The sequence below is a fragment of the Callionymus lyra genome, chromosome 7 (assembly GCF_982586985.1).
Source record: "Callionymus lyra chromosome 7, fCalLyr1.hap1.1, whole genome shotgun sequence".
Classification (NCBI taxonomy): Eukaryota; Metazoa; Chordata; class Actinopteri; order Syngnathiformes; family Callionymidae; genus Callionymus; species Callionymus lyra.
In genome coordinates, this window is record NC_141824.1 from 28,898,412 (window position 1) to 28,917,226 (window position 18,815).

Consider the following 18,815-nt stretch of genomic DNA (forward strand, 5'->3'; position numbering starts at 1 on the left):
ATTACCTTAGAAACAGTTCTTCCGCACTAGTACAAATAACACTGGACAATCCATTTGACATGAAATCTGTAAAATCAAAGTTGACTACTATTTTAAATGCAAAAAGGATTACAATGTGTTGTAATTTTGACAAATGTTTACATCAGGCTAATACACACATGACACACACTTGTATAAGATGCTTTGTAATTTGTTCGTATGGCGCATCCTTCTTTCCTCTATATGTACAGTACATGCTGTAAGAGATGTTTCTGCTCAGAAAAGATATTTCTGCAGCCTACATCACTCCCTTGCAACCATCTTGGTGCAGAATATTGCTGGAGGGACTGTACATCATTTTCATGCATATATAAAAAACATTTTTGTCTCCGCCTGTTCTCAGTGTTTATCTGATAACTAGAGGAATGATATATTTGTGGTTGCTGTTGAAATGATCATGCAGACATGATCATTTCAATACAAAGTCAAATGAGATTAGCATCCGTCAAGCATTCTGCGTCCTGTTTACATTATTTACTGCATGTCTCTCGGGGGGTTGATATATGAAAGCCATGTGCTCATTATCAATGCATGTACGGACTCCGTGTTCCTACATGGAAGAGGCCTTTAAGGACGGCTCACTTGTGTACTCATTGACACAATATCAAAGGCCACTTTAGTTCCTTCTAGAACACTTCTCGATCAGGTGATCTTCCAATCACTTTGGATTTTGTGTTGTCTCTGGCAATGGACAATTGAAATTTCTACACTCCAGAAAGAATATAGAAGAAAAATAAAGAATATAAACAGCAGCTGAGTGATGTGTGTGACAGTGTGAAAATAAATACTGTGAATGAAGGCTGCAAGAGTAACAACATTGTCTGAGAACATCAGTCAAACTGTATTTGGCCATTAGAAATGAACTAGTACAATAATCATCGGCGATGGAAAAATAAAACAAAATTGGACTGCCCACACGAGTGACCTCATCCTACAGCAGATGTAAAACATATATTAGCAAGGCACACGCTAACAGATTAAATGCAACAAATCCAACATTTTGTTTAAGGAAGTGAGATTAATTGGATTCAAAATAAATGTACCATCCCTGGTGGTACATGTGATAACATGAACGTGATTATTACTCAGGAAGCAAGACAAAAGTTGAGACTTAACAGTCAAATAATCATGTCCCCGCTCATTGTCTGATCCAAACTAAAGAGAGATGTTGCAATTCTTGCCTAATCAAGTGAGCTGCAGGGATTCCATTGCTAAATTTCCACTTCTGGTGGTGACAGCAAAGACGATCCATGGAGCAGCGTTTTACTAGTTATGCAGTGCTTCCACTTTTATTTCCAGGCTTTGGAATAAAGAACCAAAGACATAATTCTCCATCTCAAAGAAACGGCAGGATAAAAATGATCTGGAAAACAAATTTAGCACATCCCAGATGATTGGGCGGTCTCGAGTGTTCCCTGCTCATCCATCAGTGTGAGCAGCAGTGACACAAAAAACCTGCTTCTTCCATTAGAGCCACAAAAAGGCCCGATAGCTGTTCATGTTCTCACCCGCTTGCTGTTTAGCCTTTCTCAGAATAAAGACGTCTTCTCTCTCCTCTGGCTCTTTTCATGAAGTGAACATTGTAATATGACCTTTTTATGCAACATAATCCTCAGGGGTGGGTCGTCCCAAAATCCTCTCTGCTCGTAAGATGGCTGTGTAAATGTAAAACATAACAAGGTTTTGTGGAAGAACTTGATGTTGAGACACTTTCTGGGAGTTGTTTTCATTCTTGCTACCGGCCTCCAACATGTCATGTTTATATTCTTGTCACGCACTTGATAATTGTTTCTATCTTATATCTTTGCATCTATATCTAGATTTTTCAGCATCTTTTGTTTGTTTCTTCCCAAAATTGAATTGTTACTGTCCTGGTGAGTCATATATCGTGTCTAACCCCAAAGTCAACGATATAAGGAGTCAGAATTTCCGCCATTGAGTTTATTGTTTCACTGGCAGCAGCCTATATTTACACTTTGGGTTTCTTTCCATTTTTATTCCAAACATCATTTCAACGTCAGGCAGGACCGTGCGCTGGAACAGGGGACATATTAGTGTGAGTGCTGAGGGCAAATTGCAGGCTGTTTCTGTGAATGTGCGACAAAAAGAGGCTTGTGGTCGATGCTGTCAAAGTAATATTTATGTGCGGAAGACTTTGATTTAAGAAATGACCTATTAATGAAAGGAAAGTATTGTGTTAATTATAAATATCTATGTTATATGTTTGAGTATAAAAATTGAAACATTTTAATTATTAGGATGAGGGTAATATTCTCTTTTCTAACACAATATACTAGACAGTTAAAGTCCCTGCTAAAAGTAGTTATCAAGGAATTCTATCATAATAATAGTAAACCTGGAAGCAGTGACTCCATGAACTGGTGCCTGAGCCTTTCTTCCACCACCTTTCTGGCAATTTAAATATAATTTTAAAGTTGCCTTTTTGAAAAGTACCTTTGAGTTTTGGTTATATAGCATTGACCTGGTCGGACAAGGATAGTGTTTTAGCATAGCCAGGACACTTTGAGGCTTGAGTGTAGCTCCTCTGAGAATAGCGCCATGGAGACCCAGACTGAACACAACACATACATTGCAGTGACTACAATTGCCCCTTTTTTTTCTTCCTATACTTTTCTGTCATCTTGACTGCAGGCAAGGCTGGATGCTGCGGCAGCTTTCTCTTTCTCTTCAAGGTCCTTTGCCAAGCAGAGCAGATGGGTGGAAACCTCTCTTTGGAATAAAAACAGCTCTGAGCGTTCCCCTTTCCTCACCATTAAAATAAAAAAAATGGTCTTGCACTGCCAAAGAAAGAAATTCTTTTTCTGGGAGTGTTTTCATTCAAATGGCCCCGCTTTAATTTAGACCTCACTGCTCTGGCATCTGTGTCTCTGACGCCAAACGTGCTTGAACAACAGGGTGATGAAACCCTGTGAGGAAAGAGTATTTTCCGAATAGTGTAGTGAAAGCATGAAGAAAAGTGGACATTTTTTTCTCTGTATCAGTGTGCAAGAACATGCCTCACGGACCATTATCAATGCTGATTCATTAATTTGGTATATTATTTTGAATATCAGAGTTGTTGTTAAACATGGCAATGTAATAATTATTAAAATTGAAAATAATGTGTTGAACTCAACATTGATATACAATAACACATCTTTTAGCAATATTTAATATCGGAAAGATACTATTCATAAATCTGTTCAAAATAATCTTTTGTCAAATTTAATAAAAATGAAGTATATTTAAAATATATAATATAATCTTCTACATTTGTCATAGTCATATGGTGATAATCCATTATATATGTATAAATCAAATTAAACCAATTTTTGTCTAGCAATTTTTTTCAAACATTTACTTCTCTTTTGCCCAGTAAATGTAACATCTGAAATCTCTCATAAGTTTAAAGTTACATAAATGCACCCAAAATATTTGCTTTTGTTGAAGTTAATGAAATGCTAAAGTTAAACAATGCATTTAAAATATATCATATATTATTTATTATTATTATTTATTATTTCTTGACTGTCGAAATATCTACTCTTCAGTCTGGTGGTCGTTCAGTCAGTAAACAAAAATCCAATTGTTTGTTTTAGTTCAGCAACCCTTTTTTCTTCTTATCTCCAACATGAATATGCTTATCTCTGACTCATAAAGCTGCATGTTGCTCTTCTTTGTGAGAGAAATGTCAAACGTTTGGGATAAATGTCTATATTGCCTCTAATTCTCCTCTGATTTCAGGTTCAACATTTAAGCACTGTGATGGCTCCAGTAGATGTAGTTGGCTGAAGGAGAGAAGGAAAGAAAGAGAAATGAAGAGAAAAAAGGAATTTAAACATAAACATTTCTTTGTTCTGCCTCTACTCGATAAAAATATTTTCACAATTCCTCTGTCCCTTCAGGTTTTAGCAAATTTGCAATCCTAACATGAATTTGTGCATTTGTGTTCAATGCATTTGCTTTGGTCTGTTGGGCAGTATTTGATCAGGGAATTCTAAATCCCTCCTTAGCCACCGCTCTTAAATCCTTTTGAATCCATGATCTTGGCGGAACCGACAGCGGCAGTTTACATGTGTGAGTGTTGTGTACGCTGAAAAATAACCTCTGTTTCCAAAACAATGGCTTCTGCTATTTTGAGTTAAAACAAGACTCCTTGTCTTATTGATGAACCTGCCTACTGTTGGAGTCCAATTTGAAAATACTTTGGAAAACTTGGTTGTAAGGGGATTAAATATAAAGCCTCAAACACCTGACTTGTAAGGAGTGGGTGAGTGAGTTTGCTATAACTTGTGACGTGTAAAACAATGAACAAACGTTCTGTTATTTGAGCGAGAGACACTTCACTACAGCATCACTCAGCAGTACACATGGCCACGTTTATAATACCTGCTCAGTCGCAAACACTATATTTTTATTGATGGTTTCATAAGGGTTAATGAACTCAAGTTAATTTGAAATAAACTTTATTTTCCTTAACTATGTCAGTGAAATGTCACCAAAAGAAGCAAGAAAGACTACAGCCGAGAGTCCTTGAAATCTTTGAAAGGCAATAAAATATACCCACCCCCCTATTTTGTATACTTGAAGTGAGTTATTTGATGCCTGTTTGCAAAATAACTCAAAAATGTACTGAATTTCAATCCATTTTTAGCAAACGTTAATAATGGGACAAGGAACGTACTGTATGATTACATTTTGGTGTTGTTTTGAATTATTATCTGTTCATGAAATATTCCTCAAGCTACATCAAGAGTGCGCTATATCTTTCTTCCTCCCTACTATCACTTTTCAAGTGAGTTCCAGACCACAATAGCTTCCTGTATCCCATCGAGCTCATTGCTTAATATTAATATGCTATGAAAGGTATTGAATTATATAGACAGAATAAATGTAGAACAATCATATTGGCTGAAAGGTGCACTTTCTTTGTAGCGTTTTTATATAAACCCATGCTGGCTTGGGTTTACCCCTGGGTTTCCAGTTTCCTCCCACAGTCCAAAAACAGAAATAGATTGATTCAATAACTGATCAATTTCTGTACCATGTGAAAGGCTGGCGACATGTTCGAGGTTTCCTTCGCCACCGGGAGATAGGAGATAAGTGGTAGAAAATATATATAAATAACAGCTTTAACCTTTTTATCTACATGTATAAGTGTGCTAAAAATATCCTTCTAGATCCTGCAGTATTTATTTGTAAAAATGTGTTGTCGTCAATCTTTCTTTAGCATTCATTGCTGTACTTTGACCAAGAATTATTGCTGAATACCGTTTGTTTGTGTGTAGGTCAGACTGCTATCTTTGCTGTTGCTAAACACACATGCTCCCACGTATTCACACCCACACATAAAGCGAGCTCGCCATCACTCTGATCTCAGTAACACAAATATTCAATTCAACCGTATGACCAGTGAATGCAGCTGTGAACAGCCCAATTTCCAATTCAATGTTACTACAAAGGTCAAACCTTTGATGTCCCATTCTTACAAGACTTATAGAGTATAGAGAAGCTATTGTTGGAAAGACCTTGGCGTAAATTATGCAAATTATTCATCTTGATCCGGCTCTAATTCATCAATGATTTCATGTGTTCTCCCCTCAATCGCCTGAACTGTTGGAATAAATCCTCTTGTCGTCCTCCAGCCATAGTACAGGCTTCAGTTTCAGGATCATGGATTCAATCATATTTTGTAGAATAAAATGGCCTCTCTCAAAACTATTCATCATTGTGCAGCATCCATATCTCATTTTCATTCATTCTACATGCAGTGTTGCTGCCAATACAAAGTATATTTTCTGGCAAATGAAGTAACATCGTAATGTTAAATAATGAGGATTGGGTAAACAATGAAAACTTCTAAAACACACACAATGTTTTCTTTATCGCGTAAAAAAAATTAGACAAGATGCAGAATCATGTGACTGTCACTATCATTAATTATATATGGCAAAATTGATGACTAATAAAAACAAACCAAAGGTCATTTTTATTTACTTTGACCAAAACAAGAAGGTATAAAATAAGTTTATGAACAACACAAATTAAGCACATCTCATTAACTGGCAGATCTGTTGAGATCAATATCTTAGGACAAAAGAAATCCAAAGAATAGCATTTACTGGATGAAGCTTAAAAAAATGATACAGAAAAGAGTTTTGTGCATTTGAAAAGAAACATTAAAAAGACATCTCAAAGCACCGTTTATAACAACAAAAGAACTATGAGAATCTTTGTGAAATGCTTTTGGCTAAGAGTTGGTTTTAAATAAAAAGATACTAAATAACAAGGTTGGATATTTTTTTATTCATTTTGAAAATCAGATAATTGAAGTGGGCGCACAGCGGCTTAGTGGTTAGCGTGATCGCCTCAAAGCAAAAAGGTTGTCGGTTTGCTTCCAGGTCCGGAGGAAGCCAACTTATGACCTTTCTGTGTGGAGTTTGTGTTTTCTCCCTGTGTTGAGTGGGTTTACTCTGGGCACTCCTGTTTCCTCCCACAGTCCAAAAATAAACAGAAGTTGATATGGAACTTTGGGAAATTGTCCATAGGAATATGTGTGTGTGTGTGAATGGTTGTCTGTCTTTGTGGCGTTCTGTCCAGGGTGTCCTCCGCCTCTCGCCCGAAATAACTGGGATAGGCTCCAGCCCCCCCGCAGCCCCCATAAGGGGAAAAGCGTTACTTCTTCAGTGTGATTCTGCATTGACAATCTCACAGCATGTGTTACACAGCAGGAGAGGTGAATCCACATGCTGCTGCATGTACCTGAACCCAGGCTGGTCCTTAAAGTGAGTCTGAGCTGTTGAAGACATGTGGACACTGATAACAGTTGCCAGGACATGAACACCGTAGATATTACAGGTGCTGATCTCTGATGAGAATGTGTCAGTAGCCTGCTTCATTAAAGTGGGGAAGAAGTGAGCGCAGACGTGAAAAATGAAGAGACAGTCGTTGTGTTCCTTCCTCGACACCTTCCCCACTGTGTTTTAATTTCACCCATGCAGCTGCTGGAGGAAACTTCCAATTGAGGGAACTTTAATTCCTCTCAGCCGGGAGCCTGACGAAATTAGTCGCTGTTTTTCCGCGTCAAACATCTTAAAATAAACGAGTTCTGGCACTGACACGTTCCTGTGTGAGATTAATCTGAAGCGTAATAAACGAGATGAATTAATGCCAGGAGTCCGGCTGGTTCAGCAGTAATGTCAAAGAAAACGCCACAAAATGACACACACATCCTCATTACACCCGCTGAGTAGCACCTCACTTTATCCTGAAGAAGTTTAAGTAAAAGGCAAATTCGTTCACAGATTTTCATCCAACCTCCGAACAGATGTAACTGCTTTTCGCTGCATCTTTCAGATGTAATTTTACCACTTTCTGGAAGAATGAATAAGTACTAAATTGTTCTTGGGACTGTCTTGCTTCACACCAGTGAATCAAGGAATGTATGCAAAGTCCTCATTTTAACCAGTGACTTATTCCTGCATGCATTTAAAAAGCAGCAAGGGTTGAAGCTGTGGTGCTGACTAGACAAACATGTTTTGTGGCCGACTAGTTTAGGGGCCACTAGAGGTACATTTGTGTCTGGGCTGCATGTTGGGATAAATAACAAATAGTGAAGGAGCTGCTAAAAATTACTTTATAACATTTCTTTCAGTATTTTGGCATTAAATGCTTTGTAAATCGTTATGTTGTGTTACTGTTCATTTTGGCCTTGTTTTTTTATTTTTTATTCTGGTTCATAATATTTGACATTTAATCCTGAACCAGCCGATATTGTACAAAGTTGGAGTACCCAAAACTAATTAGGTGAATAGCTCAGGAAAATGATCAAGGGTCGTAAGTTTGAAACCCGTGTTAAGCCTTGTAAAACCACTTCATCGTTGACTTGAGTGGCTTTTGGAATCATGGTGGAAGTTTACAATTCCCAGCCCTACATTTTAACCGGAAAATCTGTAAGAAACATTCCAGATAGTTAATGGCCAGCGTGAGACAAACTTGAGAACAGTTTGTCGCGAAAAAGCAATTCCATCTTGAGGACACTCAAACTTTCAGTGGCACAAGGGCACACATCCAGGTGCTCCGTCTCTGAATTGGAATCCTCTGCACACAAAGGCGATGTCGCCTGGGGAAGGAGGCTCAGAAATGGCGGAGCTGTCAGAGTAACAGGGGAACACCTGGGATTACTGTCAACCACCCCGCCCTCTTGTCTCCTCTGATCTGTGGCTCTCTCATTGCCATTGACCTTTAAACTCCAATTAGCCATTTAATCTGGAATTAATTATGAATTATATAAAAACCAACAGGGCTTAGGTTGTTTGTCTGTTTCACCTCATTATCATCCACTAATGACCGTCCTTGCATCTCATTTCTTCGCAAAGAAGGGGATTTGTTGATAGGTCAACCTGAGATGGACAGATTCTTACAAGTTTTCTGTATATTTTATCTACAACTTCTTCTACCATCAAAAATGTCCTTCATTTATATTTTATATGAAAACATTCAAAGACATTCTTTTACTAAAACTGTATATTGTTATGGTGCAGTGTTTGCCTCACAGCAAGAAGGTTGCCGGTTAGTTTCCAGGTCGGGGGGGGGAGCCAACTTGTGACTTGTGGTTTGTATGTTCTCCCCGTGTTGTGTGGCACTCTGGTTTCCTCCCACAGTCCAAGGTTGTCCTCTCACACAGATGTTGATTGGGAATTTGGGGAGATTGTCTGTAGGTATGAGTGTGTGTAAATGGTTGTGTGTCTTTGTGTTCCCTGTGACAGACTGGTGTGCTATCCAGGGTGTCCCCCGCCGCTCGCCTGATGAAACTGTGATAGGCTCAAGCCCCTCTTTAACCCCCATAAGGGATTAAGCGGGCCGGAAAATGAACGTATGTTCTTTTATATATGTTGAAACACTGTTTTACTGTGTCTCAACCTCAACTATAAATAAATATATTAAGAAACACATGAATATATAAATAAATAAAAACAATGGAGAAAAATCCAACCATCACCTGTATGAAAAAATAATTAAGTTCATTTTTGTTTGAATTTGAGTGGTAGCTCTCATGTACAGCAAGAGGTAATCTGCACAAAAAGTGCCTGGTCAAACCATGATGAGCAGGAGGCTCTGGGAAACAATCAATTTTCTGTATGGGAATTGGTGTTTTGATTAATATGATATGAATATAAACAGTGTTTCTTGATGGGGGCCAAACATTGATTTGAAAAACCCATGAAACCAGCCTAATATGGTACACAATGTAATGTTAAGACAAGTCTTTGATTTATTCATATGTGTGTTTCTCATGGATTCTACGAAATAGCTCATTATGGTTAACTATGTTGATGCCATTAGTATTGGCTTAGAACTTTCAGCTTGCTCTCGCTCCCAGATGGGTTGCAGCTGTGCATTCAGATGAGAGTCGGTGGTGGAATCAGGTCAGGTCTAGGCAACAGTGATCGATTTACTGATTTTGGTTTAGAAATAAGTGTTGAGCCTGTAAGAGTTGAAGAGTTCTGTGGGAATTAGTTACTCATAAAAGAAAACCATGTCTAATCAAAAGTTCTTGTGCTATCATCTACACAGACAACTGACTCCCAAATGCAAGAAACATCTGAGGCCACTGTCACTTTGTCACAGGCTTCTTGTGATGTCAAGGGGAAGCCTGTGAACTCATAAATGCATAAAAACTGAGAAAGCCAGCAACATCCCTCAGCCTGGGGTGTTAATTTCAACAAATAAATAACAAATAAAAGGGAAGGAGATAACAGCGGATCCAAACAAAAACAAACAACAACGTATGAATACAGCAGAACTAATCAGATGATGAGAAACGAGGGCAGGGAGGAAAACAACACTTCATAAATCAGCAGAAAAACAAAATGTCTTGCATTGAATTTAGCCATCAGAGCTTAATTTCAAAAAGTCAGAGAGAAGACAGGACAAACACAAGACAACTAGGGTTGAATCCTGCTTCAAGAAAAATTATACAAACGTAGATTTAATGCATGGGTTCGGTTAACCACAATTACGTTGGGTGGGTTGTGGGGGGTCAATTACGTTGCATTACTACTAATTCAGCAGACAGGTTTTACAAGTGCAACTTAAAGGGCAACTAATGTGAAACCACACACATGTTTCAATTGTTGAATTCCTCTCTCATTATGACCATGTTTTTAAGTTATTACATTATAAAAAAATTTCACATCTGTAATAACAGTGACAAGACCGGAGCCCATTTGACGTAATAATGGCTTCACTCCTCCTCCAGCCAGCTGCAATCAAGCCCGCTTTGTTTATACAATGAGTCCCTTGGTGGTTGAGACTTCCAGCATTGAAGACGCGTGGTAACAACCTTGATGCTTGAGCAATCACAGCAGAGTGGGTGTGGTTTTGGTAAACAGCACTTAATCTCCATAAAATTAAAGTGGTTTCAGTGTGTGGGGATTAAACACATTTTATAAATATTTGGATGACAAGAGAATTTTGTACAAAGAGACACATACTGATGAGTACAATAGAGGTCCAAGATCAGATACTTAAATCAATGCATTAGTTGCCGTTTCATGAGCTCTCAACAATGTGTAAAAAGTACTGTATTGAAATTGCTTATTGAGGTGTTGGTAATAACTGAATGAATTGCTTCAATAGAGTCTTAAATAGAAATCTACACTTTATCAGGATCATGGAGTTTCCCTGCGTCCAGAAAATAAATTAGGTTAGATCTGTAAATGGTTTGTGAGTAGAAAATGTTTAAAACCTCATTTGTTTTATTGATTTTAATTTTCTTTTATGTGTATTTTAAACCAGTAGCTAGATTTAAATTGCTCTAGCTCCTTGCCTCTAAAATGCATGCTTGAAAAAAAGAATCAGCGGAAAAAGGTAACAGTATAAGATTATTCATTTGTTCATATACCTCAGCTTGTCCATTTCTCTAAAGTAAGCAAGAAGATGATACACAACACACACAATTATTATGCAGGATAATGGTATTGTTTCATTGTTTTCCGACATATTTATTTTCAATTAGATAAAAAACAATGGCCGCACGTATGGACAATCCATCACGTGCTGTCATCGGTGATGTACGGTGTGTACAGCTCAATGTACGACTATTGAATAGTCAGCGCAGCATTCTTGCTCTGGCAGATGGATACACTATATAAGAGTTGTGTACCCGTCCGAAGCTCATTAATCATAACTCATTGTTGTAATGCTGACTGGAGAGAGTTATGTGAGAAGTGGCTGTTGCCAAGTTCCCACCATTAATTCTGCATAACATGAAGCAGCAATTACAGCAGATCACAGACTGCTATATTTCATCGTCAACTTTTCCTCCACATCTCGGAGCTCTTCTGACAGATCATCCCTCGTGTCTCCTCCATGGATGACTGGAGCGGGAGAAAAAGAGTTTGTAACCCACAGAAATGCCAAAAAAGAGTGTAGCATTAGGGCCTGGATTGCTCTGTGGCTGTGTATATAGTAGGTTGTTAGCCTCATATTCATATCATGAGTGAAACAGCAGACATACACAGTAACAAGATACATACAGAGAGCCCGGACTGTCCAAACAAAGATATCAGGATAGGTTCTCACTTGAGGTGGAAATCATAACCAGGCTTGTCCAGACTTGTTTGTAGATTATTGACCATTCTTTATCGCATCAACCTGTGCAAACACTGAGTTTGATAGAACAAGATATTTTCAACCAAAAAGGTTTTGTTCATGTCGAACTATCTCCATCCTTAATTCTTAAGCGATATATTGAGGGTGTAGAGGAGGAACCTCAAACACCCCAAAACCTTTTTAAGCACACAGAACACATACCATCACCAAGCAGCTGTAAATCATTAAAAAAAATGTTGATCTGATAAATGACAAGCCTCTTTTAGCAACAATCATGTTGTCGTCGTCAGGAGGTGAACAGACAAGTGCACACTCTCACTCGCACACTCTTTAATCTAAGGGCTGATAGATCGTCATTTTCCATGCTTTCCTAATTACCAAAACATTTTTCCAAGGTTCTTGTACAAAAAGCTGTGCCTATAGGTTTTTCATGCTTTCCTTTCTGTTATCCACATGATACACAGAAGTTACTACATTATTGCATAACATTGTTTGAATATAAAAAGATTGCTCTAGTTATTTCTAAACGAGTGCATATAAGTTTTGATAGGAAAGTCACAAGACAGATATAGGTTTGCAAAACACACTCATGAAAATGTGACTCAATATAAGAGTCTAGGAAGAAACCAGTATTTAGAAACCCAGCTTGTCATTTTGTGGCTGATTGCAATACAGAAGTAGTTGAAAGGACGTATTCAGGCGATGGCTATTATTGATCAAGAAAAACGACACCTTCTCTACCTAAAAACATTAGGTCGGCCCAAAAATATCTGCTAAGCGTTGGTGATGTCCAGGTCAAGAAGAGGAAACGACAACTTGTTTTGGTCCAATAATAATAGTATGGCGCAGCTTTTGCAATTAACCAGTAGTGATGCTGGGTGTGTCAAGTTTGTAAGTCAGGGGCAGCAAATGCTGAGCCTGCCAATACTGCTGCAATCGTTACTATTTTAGGCACCCCAAAAAACAAGCAAAAGTCAAATTCAACAGATCACTTCCAGCTTGTTCCTGCCAAAGCTGACACTTCTCCACCTCACTTGTGTAGACCGGCAGTGCACAGAGCACGATTGACAGGCCCGTGAAACCTGTACTTGGAGGTCATTTGTCTTGAATTAAGTGATTTTTGGCCGAGCAGTGAGAGAGCCGACTCTCGTAAAAACAAGATCAGATTGAGTGCTTGAGGTTTTGGGAGAGCTAAAACTCTCAGCTGTCAATCATTCTGCATAGTTTGCACTCTCCATTTCGCCCAAATGGAAAATGAATGTGTGCTTTGGGAAATTATCTCAAATGTCTGTTGATGATCACAGAGCATCATAAACTATAATGGGCTTTACCAGCATGCCCATTAGTATGATCCAACATGGAGACAGACACTCACTCATTCATACGACTCAAAAGAGCATCTTCAGGAATCGTGACTCATGCTCAGAATCACAATTTATAATATAAAAGGTCAAGCTCTCCACTGTGAGTTAACCCCTTAACTCAAACTCCATCATTAGCATAATTAATCCAATTTTTGCTAGCTCATAACAAACATTCCCACTTAACAATATCAACATAAGATAATAAATGTGTGGGACCTTTCAGCAGAATACCTCCAAGGGTCCTTTAAGGGGTCTTCTGGGGCATGTGTCAGTGTAATCTTGTCTCATTAGAGGTTTAACACACAGCTCTGTTGTCATGCAGCCGCTGTACCAGTTACACGGCCAATTACACCAGCCCTTCCTTTAGGTTTGTGGGGGGGGGATCAACCAGAGAGGGTCCTGATATTAAAAGTTAAGAAGGCTCGCTCTCTCTTATATGAGGTGGGAAAGGTCTCAAGTGTTCATCTAGTGTTGCCGGCGGTGAATAACCTTGTGAACTGTGGTTTGATCCATCACAGCTAGATGTACTGACACACAGAAAATAATACCTCTCAGAGAGATAGCCTTGTGTCCCAAGTACAACTCATAAACTGCACTGCGGCATCAGCTGTATTAATATCAGTCATTGCAGAAAATTAATATTCCATCTTTAAGAAAAAAAAATCAGGCAGTGTAAGGATTCTTAAGGATGCTGCATCGCGTACACACACACCAAATAAGATGATGTGGCTTCAGAGAATTGAAGATCTACTCACCCCTTCTGAACATTTTGAATCCCTAGGTGTATTTGGTGCTCAGTCCTCTGGGAATCATCTATCCTATATTCCAGACTTGAACTTTTTCTTTTGGAGTTTTTGGTCGTCTTGGGAAATGTCTCTTCACACCTTTCCTTCTAGAGCCAGGGGATTCTGGCAGCACTGCAGTCCACGGACGCTGGGATAAGAACAAGAAACCAAAAATCTCCAGCAAGAAAGTGCAGCACTCCTCATTCAGGACCGTTATTCATCTAATTGAAGGCTCCCATTAGCCCGGAACCATGTGTGCGCCCGTTCAGATGAGCTGGCTCCTGAATGAGTTCCCAAAACTCGAATCTTTAAAAAATTCTGATCACGAGGCTGGGATCCGTTCACATGTTTTTTCAGGAAGAAAAAATATCCAATTAACAGAAGTTATTTGGATTCACATTCCGTCTCTGATGTCGGATTATCAATCCTTAAATCCTCGCTGTTTAATAAAGACTTTGAAGCTTTAGGCGTCCTCAAAAAATATTCCTTGATTAAAGTCTCCTCTCACAGTGGATTTTTCTGCGGTGTTGTCTGGGAAAACATCGCCAAACCTCTGGTGCCGAGCACGCCGCTGCGCTGAGGAAGGAGGAGAGAAGTGTTGCACCGCCTCACCTCCTCCTCCGCCCGCCCGCCGCTCCATCCCTCTCTCCGGCAGGCGGACTCACGCGCGCCCGCTGACTCCGGAGGTTCGCTCCGAGAAGCGGTTTTAATAAAGAAAAATGATCAATTTAAGACAAATATTTCCGATTGAATTAAGTGTTTATAATTCACTTATATTTAGTTATTGGATGATTGATGACGTTGTTTCCAGAGGTCCAATCGAGACGTCCCAACACGGTTTAAAAATAGATCCAGGATATTACAGGCATCTGTGGACGATCCAAACTAGGAATATGAGATTAGACAGATGCCAAAATTAAAAACGATTAGCAGACCCAAAAGAATTTCCTTCCGTTTTTAACAACTATTCTAAGTGAGCTAAATGATTCACCCTCATAGGTGAAACAATACTTCCTATATATCCTTATTTTAATAATTCACTTACAATTTGTTCAAAGCTTTATGCTAAGGAAAGGTTGACTTGGCGAGAGATTAAAATGATGAGAGAAAGAACAGTAAAAAGTATAACAAGTTCATATAACAACTGTATTATTTATTTATTTATTTATGTTTAAGATGTTAACCGTTGCACATACGTGCCCAAACAAATTCCTAATTGGTGGAGCTTTCCATCACTAATCGCAATACAAATAATTCTGAGTCTGATTCTGATCAAATGATACCAGTACAAAAATACAGTTCTTGTTTAGTCTTTTAGGTAAGATTATTACTTCTAATTTCAGATTTACCTGGAACACTGTCATCAGTTCCTTAATCTAGAGTCATCAAAATATGATGCAGCATCAGCCATTGTTATGGTCCTTCCAAATGTAGGAGTAAAGTATATTCCCTTTTCTGGCCTCACATCTGTGACCTTTTTCATCCCCATGATGAGACATGTTGAGAGACAGTCTTGAGTCCAAATAAAGAAAATGAAACTACGTATTTGACTTATTGAGCCTTGTTGATGTTACATTTAAATCTGCTATGTTTTAAGCACATAATAATTCTAACTAAAGAGGCTTCTTTGGGAGGTCCTTAGAATTTAGAGGTCTTTGTAAATGTTGATAAAATAGATGGCTTGACGTTTATGTTAAAAATAAAGAACGTTTCTATGTCAGGAAAAGCTCCACAGTCTTTTTTTATTACGTAGTGTAATGTTTTTTTTCTTTACTGTGCTTAGTATGACACAATTGTTCAAATTATAATGGTCAACTATACATATTGAGAACATAAATTATAATCAAATCTAAACAACTTTACAATGGACGCAAGCTGTGCTTTCAACTGAAGTAATTAAGCAATTTTATTAATTAATAGTAAGTAAGTAAGTAACTTATATTTCTAGACCAGGGTCACAAAGCGCTTAAACAATCAAATCACATTTATAGTTACAAATAAGATTATTTATATTGATAATTGTGGGTCATGAAATTATTTTTATGGATGAAATTACATTTTAAATATTTTCTTTGATCATACTGATATGTATTAAAACAATAAAACGGTGTACTGTTATACTGTTTGTATATGTTTGTGTATTCAGCAATGTTTAGATTTTACATTCTCTCCTTGCTCCGTGTTTTTTCTGTTCCATCGATTTTATCCACGCTCGATTCTTCTTCCTGGCATCTGTGATCGTTTGCTTTGGACTTTCCACTCCGCATGCTGCTCATGTTTTGAAAGAGGGAAACATGGCCGCTCCCTCGGCTGACGTACAGATCGTTCCGGCGAAGAAACCCACGGGTGAAAAATAATTTAAAACAAATATCGGGATTGAATTAGTGACATTAAACATCATTCGATATTCTCTTTTCTTTTCGCTGAATATTTTACGAGTAATACGTTGTCCGTAGATTCTTGCTATTAAGTGACAAACGATGTCAATTCTAAATCCACTTTAACAGTTGTTTTTTCCTGTCATCTGTTGTGTTCAAGTCCCGAAGAGCCCTTAGTATTAAGTTTACTATAACACGTTATGTTTAGAGGTTCCTTCAGTATTTATATTTTCATTCCGTCCTTTAGAAGCCCACATCTATTGCCTCTAAAACGCTTCAAACTTTCGCACAAACTATTTTCTATCCCATTGAGATTTATTAAACATTACTGACAAGATTTCTCTGTGTGTGTGTGTGTGTGTGTGTGTGTGCGTGTGTCTTCTGACGTCATCCAGTTAGAGGACCACGTCGGGTAGCTAACCAAATTCCAGATGAAATCCTTCAAGACCTGGAGCTCCAGGAAGCCATTAAAGCTCTACCTGCCAACTACAACTTTGAGATTCCAAAAACAGTTTGGCGAGTGAGACAAGCAAACGCTACAAGAGGTGAGCTTTTTTTGAATCTGCAACTATAAATAATAGCAATGTGGATACCAATTATCAGACTATATCACTAAAATCACAGTATATTCTTAATATATGTGACTTTGATACGGTTACTCCTTCACGACTGTCAACCTAATAAATCAGGTAAACAGGGAAGGTTCCTGGCAGCCTTATTTGGGTTGTCTTTATTGGTGAGTTTGTGTTTATTACTGGTTGAATAAAGACTGACAGCTTTGTGTTTTGTGTTTCTAAAATCAGCGCTCCACTAAATCGGATGACTTCGCTGTGATCAATGACGAATTACTAATACAAAAAATACATTTAACATGTTTAGTTTTTAACACATAAAGATTATGATCCAAGTATGAGGATCGTGACAGAAAACTCTCATTAGCATTCAATACATCATACTGTCAATACTAAAGTTTCATGTATTGTGTTTAAAGTAGCGATCATGTCCGTTGTTGTGATCACTTAATGAACTTGACACTTGACACGTATTGTTTGCACTTCGTTTGAAATTGTCAATTTTGTAACATCAATTAGTCAAATTCACAGACGGTCTCACTTTTTTTCAGGTTGTGGGGTACACAAAGTTCACAATTTAACTTTAGTTTCTTTATCTTCTCAAAAGTCTTTTATTACTTATGCCATTGCTACGCGCATCTACAAACTTCATTGGTTTTTTTCCTCTTCACATCATCATTTCCATTGTCCTTGGTACATTATTTGTTTGTGTCTCTTCTTTCAGGCATCCAATCTTGCTTCATAAACTTCTTCTCCAAAATGTCCACACGAGCTGTTTCTCCAATTTCTGATCTTGTGCTTCATACACAGTCGCAATTACAACCTGTATATTTAAGCCGTACATCATGGCAGGACTTGCTGCTGTGCTATATACTGTAGTTACCTGTCTTTTGATGAACTCTAATGTCCGATTCGCACGATAAGTATTACCTGGAGACCTTAGGTAATATGTAATAGTTGTGGAGAATGTCTGAGTTTTTTTATCCCGTGCGAATGTGCCGTGTCTGTGATTTGTAATGTAATAATTCCGCTGCAAATTACCTACTGTAATTCACCAAAAACAGACGTCGGGTTAAATACTAATCCCGTGTGAATCCGAATGTCTGTGTCTGTAATTCTGAATACGGCATATATGTCATTTTAACGGACTTCTAGGCACTCGCCATTGTGTTAATATTTACTTCCTCCCCTTTGAAGGGGTTGAAAAGGAAGTAGATCGAGTTCTTTGTTGTTGGGGGTTTGCTCCACATGACGAAAGTAAAGAAGACGTATGCGCTGCACAGATGCAAACTAAGTTCCAGCCTCGTTGTTTCCCACACGAATACCCTCGGTTACACTACTGTAACAGACTGTGTCTCTTCTTTACAAATAATGTTGGGGCAAATTTATGTGCGGGGCAGAGCTCTCGCTGTTGAGCGTCCGCACAAGTTTGGGAGAGAAATGAAAGAAAATAAACGGTTGTCCACTTGATCTTCTCTAAACAAAGAAGGCTTGGTTACACTAACTTTGTCTTTCAGTAATTGCGCTCATTTACATCTGTATCTCTAGGTAATGTCAGTAAAAATGACTATTTTACAGACGTCGCTTATCCCGTTTGAATGCACTTAAAATAACACAGAGGAGGCGGGTAATTTACAAAACGCAGAGGTTCCCAGGTAAAACTTATCCTGTGCGAATTGGGCTTAAGATAATATCATATTGGCCAACATAATTATCTGGGTATTATTAAAAGAATGTAGTGATCATGTTTATTATGCTTTTCTAAAACTACTTTAACCTTACTTTCTTAATTTCTATGTAATCAGATATTCCAAATTTTTAATTCTTTTTTACCTTCATGTTCATTTGGAGCTTGATTTAAACCTTTTCATATTTTTTAGATCCAATAAATATTTACATTTTCTTTACATTTTTTAGTCAATGGCTATTTTCTGACAGTACAGGATTGGACCGATTGCCAGACTATTTTCAGACTGTAGTTTTCAGTGACCTATGTATGTTTCTTGTCTACATGCTGGTAGGATCATCCAGATTTCCTAAAGTTTGCGAGCAGAAGTTGCC

General features: G+C 38.1%; 2 protein-coding genes across 3 annotated transcripts in view; one reads left to right on the forward strand and one right to left on the reverse strand.

The window, feature by feature from the left end:
- rtn4rl1b (reticulon 4 receptor-like 1b) overlaps positions 1 to 14,352 on the reverse strand; it is a 156,055-nt gene extending 141,703 nt beyond the window's left edge. Inside the window, exon 1 of the mRNA XM_087796371.1 lies at positions 13,775 to 14,352. Within this exon, the coding sequence (XP_087652497.1) occupies positions 13,775 to 13,787 (13 nt within the window). The 5' untranslated portion in view covers positions 13,788 to 14,352. The remainder of the gene's footprint in view (positions 1 to 13,774) is intronic.
- The window catches only part of dph1 (diphthamide biosynthesis 1), a 63,801-nt gene that overhangs the window by 944 nt on the left and 44,042 nt on the right, over positions 1 to 18,815 (forward strand). The window contains exons 1-2 of one of the 2 annotated variants that reach the window (XM_087796372.1): positions 16,082 to 16,150; positions 16,578 to 16,727. In XM_087796372.1, the coding sequence (XP_087652498.1) occupies positions 16,099 to 16,150; positions 16,578 to 16,727 (202 nt within the window). In that variant the 5' untranslated portion in view covers positions 16,082 to 16,098. Of the gene's footprint in view, positions 1 to 16,081; positions 16,151 to 16,577; positions 16,728 to 18,815 lie in introns of those variants that run through there. The other variant, XM_087796373.1, reaches the window with a different exon arrangement.